Source organism: Hemiscyllium ocellatum, chromosome 50 (genome assembly GCF_020745735.1).
Source record: "Hemiscyllium ocellatum isolate sHemOce1 chromosome 50, sHemOce1.pat.X.cur, whole genome shotgun sequence".
Classification (NCBI taxonomy): Eukaryota; Metazoa; Chordata; class Chondrichthyes; order Orectolobiformes; family Hemiscylliidae; genus Hemiscyllium; species Hemiscyllium ocellatum.
The window spans coordinates 3,179,848-3,193,817 of NC_083450.1; the positions used below are offsets into that span (position 1 = coordinate 3,179,848).

General features: G+C 45.4%; 1 protein-coding gene across 2 annotated transcripts in view; it reads right to left on the minus strand.

Annotated features, from left to right (window-relative positions):
• Positions 1 to 233: 233 nt before the first annotated feature.
• Positions 234 to 13,970, minus strand: part of LOC132805598 (tudor domain-containing protein 10-like) — a 34,909-nt gene continuing 21,172 nt past the window's right edge. For both annotated transcript variants that reach the window (XM_060820735.1, XM_060820734.1), the window contains exons 8-13: positions 13,589 to 13,658; positions 10,923 to 11,070; positions 9,130 to 9,269; positions 7,015 to 7,169; positions 1,201 to 1,271; positions 234 to 428 (exon numbers count right to left, since the gene is read on the minus strand). In XM_060820735.1, the coding sequence (XP_060676718.1) occupies positions 390 to 428; positions 1,201 to 1,271; positions 7,015 to 7,169; positions 9,130 to 9,269; positions 10,923 to 11,070; positions 13,589 to 13,658 (623 nt within the window). In that variant the 3' untranslated portion in view covers positions 234 to 389. The remainder of the gene's footprint in view (positions 429 to 1,200; positions 1,272 to 7,014; positions 7,170 to 9,129; positions 9,270 to 10,922; positions 11,071 to 13,588; positions 13,659 to 13,970) is intronic.

Here is a 13,970-nt window from a genome sequence, read left to right on the forward strand (position 1 = left end):
AATGTCTTCTACCTCCTCTTTTAATTTTTTAATGATCTAGCCTCCACAACTCTCAAAGATAGGGATTTCCAGATACTCATTATTTCCAGAGAAGAAATCCTCTACATCTCAGTGTTAAACAAGCGTCCCCTTATTCTGTAGAAGAACTGGGGATATCAGGCATAGACAAAAATAATCCCTTGACACACTGATTCATTTCATATGCTCATTCTAGTGATACATTTATTCTTTTATTCAGTGCTGTGGCAATTATTCCCCCTTCCCTATCCCTCTACAGCTCAGAGCTCTAAAGATCGGTGGTCGATTAGCATATAATCTGGTTGTGACAATTAAACTTTATTTTTGTTTTCGCCAGTGTTCAGGTTTGTTCCCGTGTGACTAGGCTGCCTTCAGTCCTCATCTGTGATGGAGAATCTCAGGATGTGAGGCTTTCATTTAAAAACAAAACACATAAGACAGTCTTACTCCATAGAAGGTGCAAGGTGGGTCGACACTCAGATAATTTGTGACTATTCCCTGAACCTCCCTGTCTCTGCTCCACCACCAGCCACACCCCTCTCGTCACACTCCGTCCTTCTCTTTCACCAGATCTTCTGCTCAGAAGGTGCAACATGTCACCTGGAAGATCTGGCAATTCAGAGACCGAAAGAGGGAGGTTTTAGCTAGACCAAGCTCCTTCTCAGCAGGTCTTACATCCCCTCTCCCATCAACACTCCATCATTCCATGCTGGGAGACTTAACCTTCTTCCCGTAGGCCAGGATCTGGTTCTTTGTCCCAATATCCTCTTATCCCTCTACGACATATTCATAACATGGTGGGGCGGGTACTGAGTGAGAACAAAGAGCAAAAAATTTACAGCCCAAGAACAGGCCCTTCAGCCCTCCAAGCCTGAGCCAATCCAAATGCACTGTCTAAACCTGTTGGTCAATCCCTAAGCAGCTGTATCCCTCTGCTCCCTACCTCTGTCCAAACGCATCTTAAATGCATCTACCATGCCTGCCTCTACCACCTCTGCTGGCAACACGTTCCAAATGCCCACCACCCTCTGTGTGAAGTACTTGCCGCGTGTATCGCCCTTAAACTTTCCACCTCTCCCCTTGAAAGCGTGACCTCTCATTATTGAAGGGGAGGGAGAGCGCGAGATAGGGAGGATCTCAACATTCCATATTTCATTCCAGCCGTGCTTTTTTTCAATTTACCTCTGCCTCGTGGAATCCAACAATCCTTCCTTTCAGAATGATTCCGTCCATCTTGCGATTGCCCATCACACCTGCTTATTTAAAAAGAAAAGTTAAGTTGATTTATGGCAGTGAATTTAATTGTCAGATCTTTGGACAAGTTAAAACAAACGGTATCCAAGTTTGCAAATTTCCCGACAATCCTTCCATCCTCGGTGACCACTAAACGCAGCAAATGTTTCACTTTTGATCCCAGATTTGTATCCATTCTTAACTTCAAATGCTCAATGCCACATTACACAAGGCAAAACATCTTGTACTGGATTCAGGTTTTCTTACAAAATATGAAGACCCCTTATTCTGTGTGTTGAAATGACAGGCCTGGTTAAACCCATTTTAGTACGCCTACTTGCGGAGCAATGCTCTAAATGGGCAGATTTGAGCTTTGTCAGGAAGCTAATGACGGTTGCTCGAGGAAGGTGTCCCTGGATTGGCAGGCATTTGTAAAAGCTGATCTCTGACTTTGTACCAGTCACAGGAGCAGTAACTAGTGTTTTACAGGCTGATGCATTGCTTTGGAACCTTTTTTGGGAGGGGGAGGCGGGGGAAATCAAAACAACTGCACTTTCAAAAGGACAAAGAGACACTAAGGCAGGAACTACATGGTCAGTGAATCAAATGAGAAAGAGACAGTAATGAATCTGCACAGTTACTGCCTTTGCTGTTTGAGTTCAAGTCTTTCTGGACATTGGAGTGCGTCTAAGAAAAACTAACAAACAGCAAAGTTCACAGTTGACCTTGGAGGAACCTGCGTGGGAGAGCTCATAACCCAAGAGCAACTAAGTTTTTAAGTGTAACTTTACTGTTCTTTTTCTTTGTAGAGTGGGTTTTTTTAAATTATATGTTTTTATTGGGATCTGACTCTTGATTAAATTTTAATATAAAACCTAGGTACTAAGTTAGTCTGGGGCAGTAAGACTGTGCTATCTTCTGGGTTTGTAGATTGTTAAGGTGCAAAGATGGCCTTCAGTAGAGTGACGTGTTCTTCCTGTCGGGGTGTAGGGATTAGAGAGAGTCTCCATGTTAATGATGATTATGTTTGCAGGAAGTGCTTTTGGTTGCGAATCCTATCAGATAGGTTGGAGCGGCAGTGAGGAATTTACAGGAGCTGGAGGGGTGTGATGGATGGCAGTTATAGGAAGGGAGAAAAACTGCAGATACAGTCAGGTAGATGGGTTACCTCCAGGAAAGGTAGGAGAGGGAAGCAGGTAATCCAGGAGTGTCCTGTGGCTATCCCCACCTCAAATAAGTATGCAGTTTTGGAAAATGTAGGGAGTGATGGAGTCAGGGGAATGTAGCATGAACAGCCAAGTTTCTGATACCGAGACTGGCTCTATTGTAATGAGGGGTACGTCAGGTTCCAAGTGATCAATTACGATAGGGCACTCTCCAGTCAGAGACACAGACAGACATTTCTGTGGCCAACAGCAAGAAATCAGAATAGTGTGTTGCCTCCCTGGACCCAGGATCATTGATATCTCAGAGAGAGTGCAGAATGTTCTCAAAGGGGAGAGGGTCTAGCAGGAGGTTGTTGTACACATTGGAAGTAACGACACAGGAAGGATGACATTCTGAAGGGACAATACAGGAAGTTAGACAGGAATTTAAAAAGGGAGGTCCTCGAGATTAGTTCTTGATTAGACATTGAGAAGATGTTTGCGTTGGCAGGAGACGAGGACCCGAGGGCACAACCTTAGAGTAAAGGGAAGACTCTTCAGAACGGAGATAAGGAGAAACTGATTCAGCCAGAGAGTGGGGAATCTGTGGGATTCATTGCCACAGGGGGCTGTGGAGGCCAGGGCATGAAGTATATTTAAGACAGAGATAGATAAGTTCTTGATTGCCAAGGGAATCAAAGGATATGGAGAGAAAGTGGGAAAAAGAAATTGAAAAACCTATCAGCCATGACTGAATGGCAGAGCAGACTCAATGGGCCGAATCGCCTGATTTCTGTTCCTATGGTTTTATGGTCTTAATATCTGGATTATTCTCGGAGCTATGAGTTAGTGAGGGTAGTAATAAGAGGATAGAGCAGATGAACACATGGCTGAGGAGCCGGTGCAAGGGACAAGGGTTCATATTTTTGGATCACTGAAATCTCTTCTGGAATACAAGTGGAAGGAGAAAGTGAGGACTGCAAATGCTGGAGCTCAAAGTCAATAGTGTAGTGCAGGAAAAGCACAGTAGGTCGGGCAGCATCCGAGGAGCAGGAGAATCTACGTTTTGGGCATAAGCCCTTCATCAGGAATGAGGCTTGTGGATTGGGGCTGAGAGATAAATGGGAAGGGGGTGGCAGGGGGGAGGCAGCTGGGAAAACGATAGGTGGATGAAGGTGATAGGTCAGAGGGGAAGTGATGGATGTGTCCGGAGGGCAGTGCTGAGTTGGAGGCTTGGGACTGGGATAACATCGGGGGAGGGGAAATGAAGAAGCTGTTGAAATCCACATTTATTCTGTGTGGTTGTAGAGTCCCAAGGCAGAATATGAGGGGTTCCTCCTCCAGGCGTTGGGTGGTAACGATTGTCCTTGATGGAGTGGGCGGGGAAGTTTGAAGTACTCAGCCACGGGGCGGTGGGGTTGGTGGGTGCGGGTGTCCCAGGGATGATCTCTGAAACGATCCGCAATAAGGCGTCCTGTCTCCCCAATGTAGAGGAGACCATACTGGGTGCAATGGATGCAGTAGATGACATTAGTAGAAGCACAGGAAAATTTCTGGTGGATGTGGAAGCATCCCTTGGGGCCTTGGATGGAGGTGTGGACGCAGGTTTTGCACTTCCTATGGTGGCAAGGAAAGGTGCAAGGAGTGGGAGGTGGACCTGACGAGGGAGTTGCGGACGGAATCGTCTTTTTGGAACGCTGATAGGGGTGGGGTCTTTTTTGGAGGTGGCGGAAGTGGTAGAGGATGATGCGTTGGTAGTGTGGAAGGTGAACAACGGGGGGGTTCTGTAATTGTTGAGTTGGGTGGAGGTGGGTTCAAAAGGCAGTGGTACCTGAAGTGGAGGAGATGCACTGGAGGGCATCAAGCACCACGTGGGAAGGGAAGTTGCGATCATGGAAGCGAGGGGCCATTTGGGACTTTGAGCTAGAATTGGTCATCCTGGGAACAGATGCTTCCAGATCCGTTAGAAATTTACTTGCATCTCCAAGCCTCCAACCACTGTCCAGACCCTTACATCACTCCCCCCTCTGATATCACCTTCTCCCTCACCTTCATCCACCTATCGCTTTCCCAGCTACCTTCCCCCTAACCCCACCCCCCTTCCCATTTATCTGTCAGCCCTGTCCAGAAGCCTCATTTCTGATGAAGTGCTAATGCCCGAAAAGTCAATTCTCCTGCTCCTCAGATGCTGCCTGATCTGCTGTGCTTTTTCAGCACTACACTTTGGAGTATAAGTGACCTGTATAAGGAGGACAGATTGCACCTGAAGGGGACTAATGTACTGGCAGAGAGATTTGCTAGAGCTGCTTGGGATGATTTAAACTAGTAAGCTGGGGGTTGGCACCCAGGGAGATAGTGAGGAAAGAGCTCAGTCTCAAACTGGTACAGTTGGGAAAACAAGTCAAACAGTCAGGGCAGGCAAAAACAAAGCAGAGAACGAGGCAAGACTGATGAATTAAACTATATTTATTTCAATGCAAGAGCCCTAACAGGGAATGCAAATGAACACAGGGCACGGCTCGAAACATGGGACTGGGATATCACAGCAATTGCTGAAAATGTGTTGCTGGAAAAGTGCAGCAGGTCAGGCAGCATCCAAGGAACAGGAGATTTGACGTTTTGGGCATAAGCCCTTCATCATGAATGAGCTGAAGAAGGGCTTATGCCCGAAACGTCGAATTTCCTGTTCCTTGTATGCTGCCTGACCTGCTGCACTTTTCCAGCAACACATTTTCAGCTCTGATCTCCAGCATCTGCAGACCTCACTTTTTCCTATCACAGCAATTACAGATAGGTGGCTCAGGGATGGACATGGCTGACATCTTAATGTTCCAGGATACAAATGCTATGGGAAAGATAGAGCGGCATTTTTGATAAGAGATAACATTATGGCTGTATTTAGGGAGGATATTCCTGGGAGTACATCCAGGGAAATTATTTGGGTGGAACTGAGAAATTCGAAAGGGATGATCACCTTATTGGGATTGTACTAAAGTTCTGAATTGGAGGAGGCCAATTTTGACAGTATTAGGCAAGAACTTACAAAAGTTAATGGGGGCAGGGAGCAGATGTTCTCAGAAAAAGCAACAACTATAAAATGGGAAGCACTCAAAAATGAAATGAGTCTAGAGACAGTATATTCCTGTTAGGGTGAAAGGAAACACTGGTAGATGTAGGGAATGCTGGAGGACTAGAGAAGTTGGTCAAGAAAAAGGAGGAAACATATGTCAGGTATAAACAGCAAAGATTGAGTGAATCCTTAGAAGGGTACACTTAAGGGAAATTAGGACGGCAAAAAGGGGACATAAGATAGCTTTGGTAAACAGCTTTGGTTAAAGAGAATCCAAAGGAATTTTATAAATACATTAAGGGCAAAAGAGTAACTAGGGAGAGAATAGGACCCCTCAAAGATCAGCAAGGCGGCCTATGTGTGGAACCACAGGAGATGGGGGGAGATACTAAATGAGTATTTGGTATCAGTGTTCACTATGGAGAAGCTCATGGAAGATATAGAATGTGGGGAAATAGATGATGACATCATGAAAAATGACCATATTACAGAGGTGGTAGTGCTGGATGTCTTAAAAGACAAAGGTGGATAAATCCCCAGGGCCTGATCAGGTGTACTCTAGAACTCTGTGGGAAGCTAGGAAAGTGATTGCATCCAGCACTTCCTCTTCTGTAATATGGACATTTTGTAAGATGTCACCATCTATATCCCTACATTCTATATCTTCCATGTCCTTTTCCACAGTAAATACTGATGCAAAATACTAATTTAGTATCTGCCCCATCTTCTGCGGTTCCACATAAAGACCACCTTGCTGATCTTTGAGGGGCCCTATTCTCTCCCCAGTTACCTTTTTGTCCTTAATGTATTTGTAAAAATCCTTTGGATTCTCCTTAATTCTATTTGCCAAAGCTATCTCATGTCCCCTTTTTCCCTCTTAAGTATACTCCTACTGCCTTTATACTCTAAGGATTCACTCGATCTATCCTGTCTATACCTTACATTTGCTTCCTTCTTTTTCTTAACCAAACCCTCAATTTCTTTAGTCATCCAGCATTCCCTACACCTTTCCTTTTACCCAAACAGGAATATATTGTTGCTGGACTCGTTATCTCATTTCTGAAGGCTTCCCATTTTCCAGCTGTCCCTATATCTGCGAACATCTGCCCCCAATCAGCTTTTGAAAGTTCTTGCTTAATACTATCAAAAAGTAGCCTTTCTCCAATTTAGAACTTCAACTTTTAGATCTGGTCTATCCTTTTCCATCACTATTTTAAAACTAATGGAATTATGGTCACTGGCCCCAAAGTGCTCCCCCACTGACACCTCAGTCACCTGCCCTGCCTTATTTCCCAACAGTAGGTCAAGTTTTGCACCTTCTCTAGTCACCCAAAAGCTGGAATTGAACCTGGCCCCTGGCGCTGAGAGCACGCGCAGTGCTAACCACTCAGCCACCATACCATCCCCGTTGCATCACAGATTGAAGGACAAATTGGTGAGGGTGAAATGCCCTGCTTGTTATGTTGTGCCGAGAGTGTGAGGACAGTATAGTGGGTTGGTTGCCGAAGACAAACTAGAACAGAAAGCCAACATGACGAGGAGACTCACCTTGCTGTAGGACAAAGGGCTGAACAAGAGGCGGGATGGCCCAGAACTCATCGCTATCTAGAGATTTCACGGATGATGCTGGGACACAGGCTGTACTTCCTGAATCCACGTAAAATAGGATGACCTGACTCTCCACCACATCCACGATCCAGCACCTACAGACAGAAAGGAACAAGGTGGGCAATGAGATATAATCCTCTTTTTTGGAGCACTGAGAGGAAAGAGAGAGAGTACCAAATAGAGAGAACATTCAGCAAGGTCAAGTGCGCTCTGTTGTGGCTGTGATGTTCAAGCATTGCCGGATGGGGCTGACGGAGACCAGTATGCAGTGTCCTGCTGTCTACAGCAACCTCTTCCCCCCTTGTCCCAATCATTGCAGGCTTCTATTTTAGCCAGATTCACCACCTCCAAGTTCCTAAAGATGCTAACAATCACAATGAATGCTACTGTCATCCATGAGTCCATGTGCAAGAACTTGCTTCTGGACGGGGTGACTCCTGGGAACTTAAATCAGAACAAAAATAAAAACTGAGCTGGGTAAGGACAGTTTGGGGCCAGGTGACCAAAGACTCAGTCAGACAGGCCAGTTTTAAGGACCATCTTAAAGGGGAGGGTGTAATGTGAGAGGAAACTCCAGACCTCAGCAGCTGATGGCACGTCTGCTAGCTGATCAGCTCTGGAAGGCAATGACAACACCAACACCTGACCTGGGGTGGATTTTTTTTAAATGTGCGTGCATCCATCACCACTGCCCACCCAGAGGTGGCTGATGACAGCAAGGCCAGAGATTCTTGTCGTCCAGGCCCACCCCGGTTTCGGGATGTGTCTATGTTGACCAAGTTAAAAATCACACAGCACCAAGTTATAGTCCAACAGGTTTATTTGGAAGCACTAGCTTTCGGAGCACTGCTCCTTCATCAGATGGTTGTGGAGTCACTCCACAACTACCTGAAGGAGCAGTGCTCAGAGATAGCGCTTCCAAATAAACCTGTTGGGACTATAACTTGGTGCTGTGAGATTTTTAACTTTGTCCACCGTAGTCCAACATCAGCATTTCTGAATTATGTTGATCAAGACTTTGATTGAGGAGAAAGTGAGGTCTGCAGATGCTGGAGATCAGAGCTGAAAATGTGTTGCTGGAAAAGCGCAGCAGGTCAGGCAGCATCCAAGGAACAGGAGATTCGACGTTTCGGGCATAAGCCCTTCTTCAGGAATCAAAAGACTTTGGTTGGTAATACTGATTTGGAGCTGCAGGTGGCACTGTGCATCAGTGGCTGCACCAGACTCCACAATAAAGGTCACGATGTGGATGTGCCAGTGTTGGACTGGGGTGGACAAAGTTAACTAGTTACCTGATGAAGAAGCAGCACTCCAAAAGCTAGTACTTCCAAATAAACCTGTTGGACTATAACCTGGTGTTGTCTGATTTTTTAAACTTTGTCCACATTAAAAGGTGAATGGAAGCAAGCAAAGGCAGGAACCAGCTGGAGTTCAGACAGATTCAGGAGCACATTTGGCCCCAGCACTTTGGTGATTTAACGATTAAAAATGGTCCAGCGTACCAGAGAGAACATGCCTGTTCCTCTCCCAATAGTGGATGTTCTCTTGAAGAAGTGGGTATGTGCAGGTGTGCACATACGCACACCGGTGAACAGATCTGCACAGACTGTCTCGCCCACAAAACAGCACCTCCAACAACATGGCACTCCCTCAGTCCTGGCTCAAGCCTCTGGAGTGGGACTTGACCTTCCAACTTTCTGACTCTTGAGGCACGAGTGAGGTTTAGAGACGTTGCTAATGGATGTCATAAAGGTGCAAAGGATATTTAAAGGCAAAGCTCACATCATGCCCCGTCATGCATTCATTGCATCAATCCTGGAGGGGGAAAGCGGAGGGGTCGAAGAGGATTACTCTGTCAAAGAGCTGACACAGGCAGAATGGGCCAAATGGCCTCCTCCTGTGCTGGGTAATTCTACAACAGGGGTTCAACATTGGCAAGTTTTCGAATGACATGCCTCCAGCATCAACCGGGCAGGATGGAAATCCCTTTGGGATCAAACCAACGAGTGTGTTGTCAATTTTATTGCTAGGGAAGCAATAAAGGAGCTCACTGACCTGTTCCATTCTCCGCCCTCTCCTGGGAACTCTGCCACACAGCGCTGACCCCTCCGTACCTCCTCTTCCTTGAGGAAGGGCTGCTCCTGGGTGACCACAGAGAGTGTGTTGAACAGCTGACACATCTTCACGTAGGTCTCCTGTCACAAGGGTCACCATTCTCATTAAACCCCAAGGCCAACAGATCTGACCTCTGCTCCTCTGTGTCACTTTGTATAACTCCACCTCTTCAACCCACCACCAATCCTCGACTCATCCTCTGGCACAACCAATGAACATGCATCTCGAAAGTAGGGTCTCAAAACCACCCACAGTGGTGTCATGCAGGTAAATATAAGTGGGAACAATTAGGAGCTTGCTTCAACATTGAAGGAGATCATGGCTGAGCTACATGGACACCATCTTCCTACACTATCCCCATTACCTTTAACTTAAAATAAAACAGATTAACTTCTGTCTTAAATACACAAGGTTAAAAAAAATCACATGACAACAGGTTATAGTCCAACAGATTTATTTGGAAGTACAAGCTTTTGGACCGCTGCTCCTTCGTTTGGTAGCTAGTGGGACAGGATACATAGGACACAGAATTTGCAAGTAAATGATCAAAGTATCATATGACAAAGAGATACTTGACAAACAAGCTGCACTCCAAAAGCTTGTACTTCCAAATAAATCTGTCGGATTATAACCTGGTATTTTTAACTCTGTCCACCCTAATCTAACACTGGCACCTTCACATCTTAAATATTCAAGATTGAGTTTCAATAGTTGCCTGGGACAGTTTTCTTTCATGATGTGGGTATCACTGTGTTTATTGCCCATCTCTAATTGCCCTTGAGGCAGTGATGGTGAGCTGCACTCCTGAACCTCTACCGTCCACGTGGTGTAGATATACCCACAGTGCTGCTAGGAAGGGAATTTCAGGATTATTGCCCATCAACAATGAAGGAATGGTGATACATTTCTAAGTCAAAATGGTGGGTGGCTCAGAGGAGAACTTGCCAGTGATGGTGTCCCCATATATGTGGTGTCCAGGTCCTTCAAGATGGCTTGGATGATGCTGTCAAGGACCCTTTGTGAGTTGCTGCAGTGCACACTGCTGTTATTGATCGTTGGTGACAAACATTCAAGGAGATGGATGGGGTGCCCATGAGCCTCCTGTGGACTGGCACTCATCCAGGCAGCTGGGGAGCATTATATCACCCTCTTGACCTGTGCCTTGTAAAATGTGAACGGGCCTTGGGGAGATGCAAGGATAAATTACTTGCTACAGGACAACATTTATATTGCTATTGTCTGTTTCAGTTTCTGGTCAATGGCAACTGTTCCCCTTCCCTGGGACACTGACAGTAAGGAATTCACCACCTGCTGAGTGACAAAATTCCAAACGGGTGCATAGCAGGATCCCCAAGCCTCAAGTTGGTGTCAATGGAAAATTATCATCTAGCGTTTACAGCACAACAAAGTTTACCATGCCCCCTGTAGTCACACCACTACAGGGAGCAGTTTCTATCTATTTTATCAAATTCTTTGTTCATCTTGAACAGTTCAGCTAGATCACCTTTTAGTGATCTAAACTGGAGGAAACATGGGTCTAGTCTGTGCAGTTTGGCCCCCATAACCTGATGCTTTCAATTCATTAGTGGCTGGCATAACAGTGCAGACGAGGGACCCCTCAGACAATGCAGCGCTCCCTCGGAACTGCAAACATAGCCTAGCCCAATCTTCAAACAGTCCCACAAACGGCAAGTCATTTAAATGTGCTTTTACCCATCACCCTATTCCCTTACCGGAGTCAAGTTCATGGCCCAGAAATAAGGCATGTGGGGGAATGTGTCCATGACCATCAGCCCAACGTCCCCGTGCACCTTTATGCTCTCTGCCATCCAGCCAACGTCCTTGAAACAGTTGGTCAGCATCTGCACCAAGGTCAAACTCCTGGACAAAGACATTTTGCAGAGAATTACACAGAATCCTAAGACATAGGAGCAGAAGTGGGCTTTTTGTCACTTGAAGGCTGCTCTGCAGCATTTCTGCTCTACACATATACCTCCCTTCCCATATCTCTCTCTACATCACCCCATCAACATATCCTTCTATTTACTGTTTGCCCTGCTGCCACTTAGATCAAATAAAATTCTCAAATGGAGACAGCACAGGGTAAGCTCATTTAGTCCACCTGACTCATGCTGGCTCTATGGAAGCACAACCTGCTCATTCCCAAACCCCTGCCTTTTCCCCACAGCTGGGTAACTTTTCTTTTCCCTTGAGATAATCACGAGAGTGATTTAAAAAAAGACATGAGGAATTTTATTTTTACACAGAGGGTGGTTCACGTGTGAAATGAACTTCCTGAGGAAGTGGTGGATGTGGTACAATCCCAGTTTTTAAAAGCCATTTAGATATATACATGAATAGGAAAGGTTTGGAACAAATCAGCCAGGTGGGACTAGCTTAGTTTGGGATAATATTCGGCATGGACTGGTTGGACCAAAGGGTCCATTGCTGTGCTTTATAACTCTATGAATGAATCTGCCTCCACCACAACCTCAGGTAGCACAGTTCAAATCATACACATTTGTTGCATTTAAAACAGTTTCTCCTTGTGCTGCCAATCGCCCTAAATCAGTACCTATGGTTCTCAATCCTCCCACCAAGAAAAGCTCCTCTCCATTCTGCCTGGACACCTCATGATTTTCAAGATCTCCATGAGATCTTCTCTCCAAGAACAGCTTCAACTTCTCCAAGCTAGCCACATAACCACATAGTTCCTTCTCAGAGGAGAACCTTTCCTTCACTTTTGCTTCCTTCCTGAAGAATGAAAGACTACCTTTTTTTGAAACATACAAGAACCTTACGGGACTTGACGGGTTGACATGGAGACGCTATTTCCCCTGGTGGGAGAGTCTAGGACTATAGGGCATAATCTCAGAATAAAAGGTTGCACATTTAAGACATATATGAGGAAGAATTTCTTGCCTCAGAGGGTACTGAACCCATGGAATTCTTTACCGCAGAGCACTGTTAAGTATATTCAAGGCTGAGATAGACAAATTTTTAATCAGAAAGGGAATCATGGGTTATAGAGAAAAGGCAGGAAAGTGGAGTTGAGAATTGAGAGATCAGCCATGGTCTCATCAAATGGCACAGTTAACTTGATGAGCTGAATAGCCTACTTCTGTTCCTATACACTAATGATCTATCATTGCACCAGTTGACCAAGGTGGAAAGATTTGGTAAGCAGTGGACTGACAAAGCAACCAGATGGGTAACCAGGAGGTGTAAAAAAAAGCTGAAGCAGCGAGTTGTGATCTGAAGCACACTAACCAAAGGGAAAGTGGAAGAACGTTCAACGGGAACATAAAAACATAGATACACAGCAACAGGGGGCAGTTCATTCAGCCCAAACAGCCTGCCCTGCTATATTAGATCATGGCCAACCCTCTACCACAGACTGGGACCAAAAAGCTGTCAACATAGCTCCTACTGATCCTCTAAGTACAAACCACCTAGAAACAACTCAACTACAAAGTGGAATGATGGCAGCACAGGAAAGAACAGAAAGCCAACTTGAGGTTATAAATCTCTTGCATCTATGTGCTCCCACTGCAGAAAAACTGGTGGATCTGATACTGACTGCACAGTGATCCGAAGACTCACCCAGCCTGACAGATGTAATCCTCGATTCAAATGAACTGCTGCAGATGATGACTGTCATCTACCTCAATGCCATTTCCCTGCACTCTCCCCACACCCTTTGATGTTACTGGTGTGTAGGAATTGATTGATCTCTGATCTTGAACCTGTTCAAAGATTGAGCTTCCTCAGCCTTTCTGGGGGGTAGAGAATTCCAAAGATTCACCACTGTCTAAGTGAAGACTTTCCTCATCAGTTCTAAATTGCCTGCCCCTAAATCTGAGACTGACCTAGGTCTAGACACCCTCTTCTCCTGCATCCACTCTGCAAGACTTTCTTCCCCCTGCCCCCCACCGAGTTTCAATTAGATCACCTCTCATGCTTCTAAATTCCAAACAATAGAGGCCCAAACTTGTCAACCACTCCACAGAGATTAGATCTGATATCTCAGGAATCTACTCTATATCCTTTCTTAAGTAACGGGTTCACGGTGCCCACAAACCTTCAGATGCAATACCAAAAACATTTCAAACTTTCAAAAGGGAACTGGGTTAACACTTACAAAGGGGTAGGGGGAAAAAAAAAAGAGGGAATTAAATAGGACTCAGTGGATTACTATGTCAAAGTCCAGCACAAGTTTGATGGGCCAGATGGCCTTCTTTCTGTGTGACACAATTCTCTGAGTTCAGTTCAAAACAATGGAATAAGTTCTGGCCTGCATAGCGCTCATTTCTTTTGAGACACCGGCAGTAGTAACCTTTGACCTGGAGGTGGAGAATTTACACTTGGCACGGCAGCGAAAGAAAACGGTCGTCAGTACCTCATCTCTAAAGGGATCGCGTAGCTGATCTGACTTCCATCTTTAACTGTCCGAGAGATACACAAGGTTTCTGCAGGAGAGGAAAAACAAAAAGTATGCGGAAGAAATAAGTACCATAAAACAGACTGAAGCAACGCTTTATAAAATGGCCCCTTCTCTTTCTCCATCCCCACTTTGTTTATGAGAGAAGTGAGCCAGTGTTCTCCTGCCCATTTTGCACATGCAATCGTATGGTGCATTGTGTGTTTGTATTGGTGGTCTCCATGGTTCTGACATCTCTAATTTAGCACGTACATTCTCATATTCAAATTCCTCCAAGGACTGCCTCCTAGCAACATTTTAACCATTTCTGGCCATTCTCTAACGTGCCTCACCTGTACCC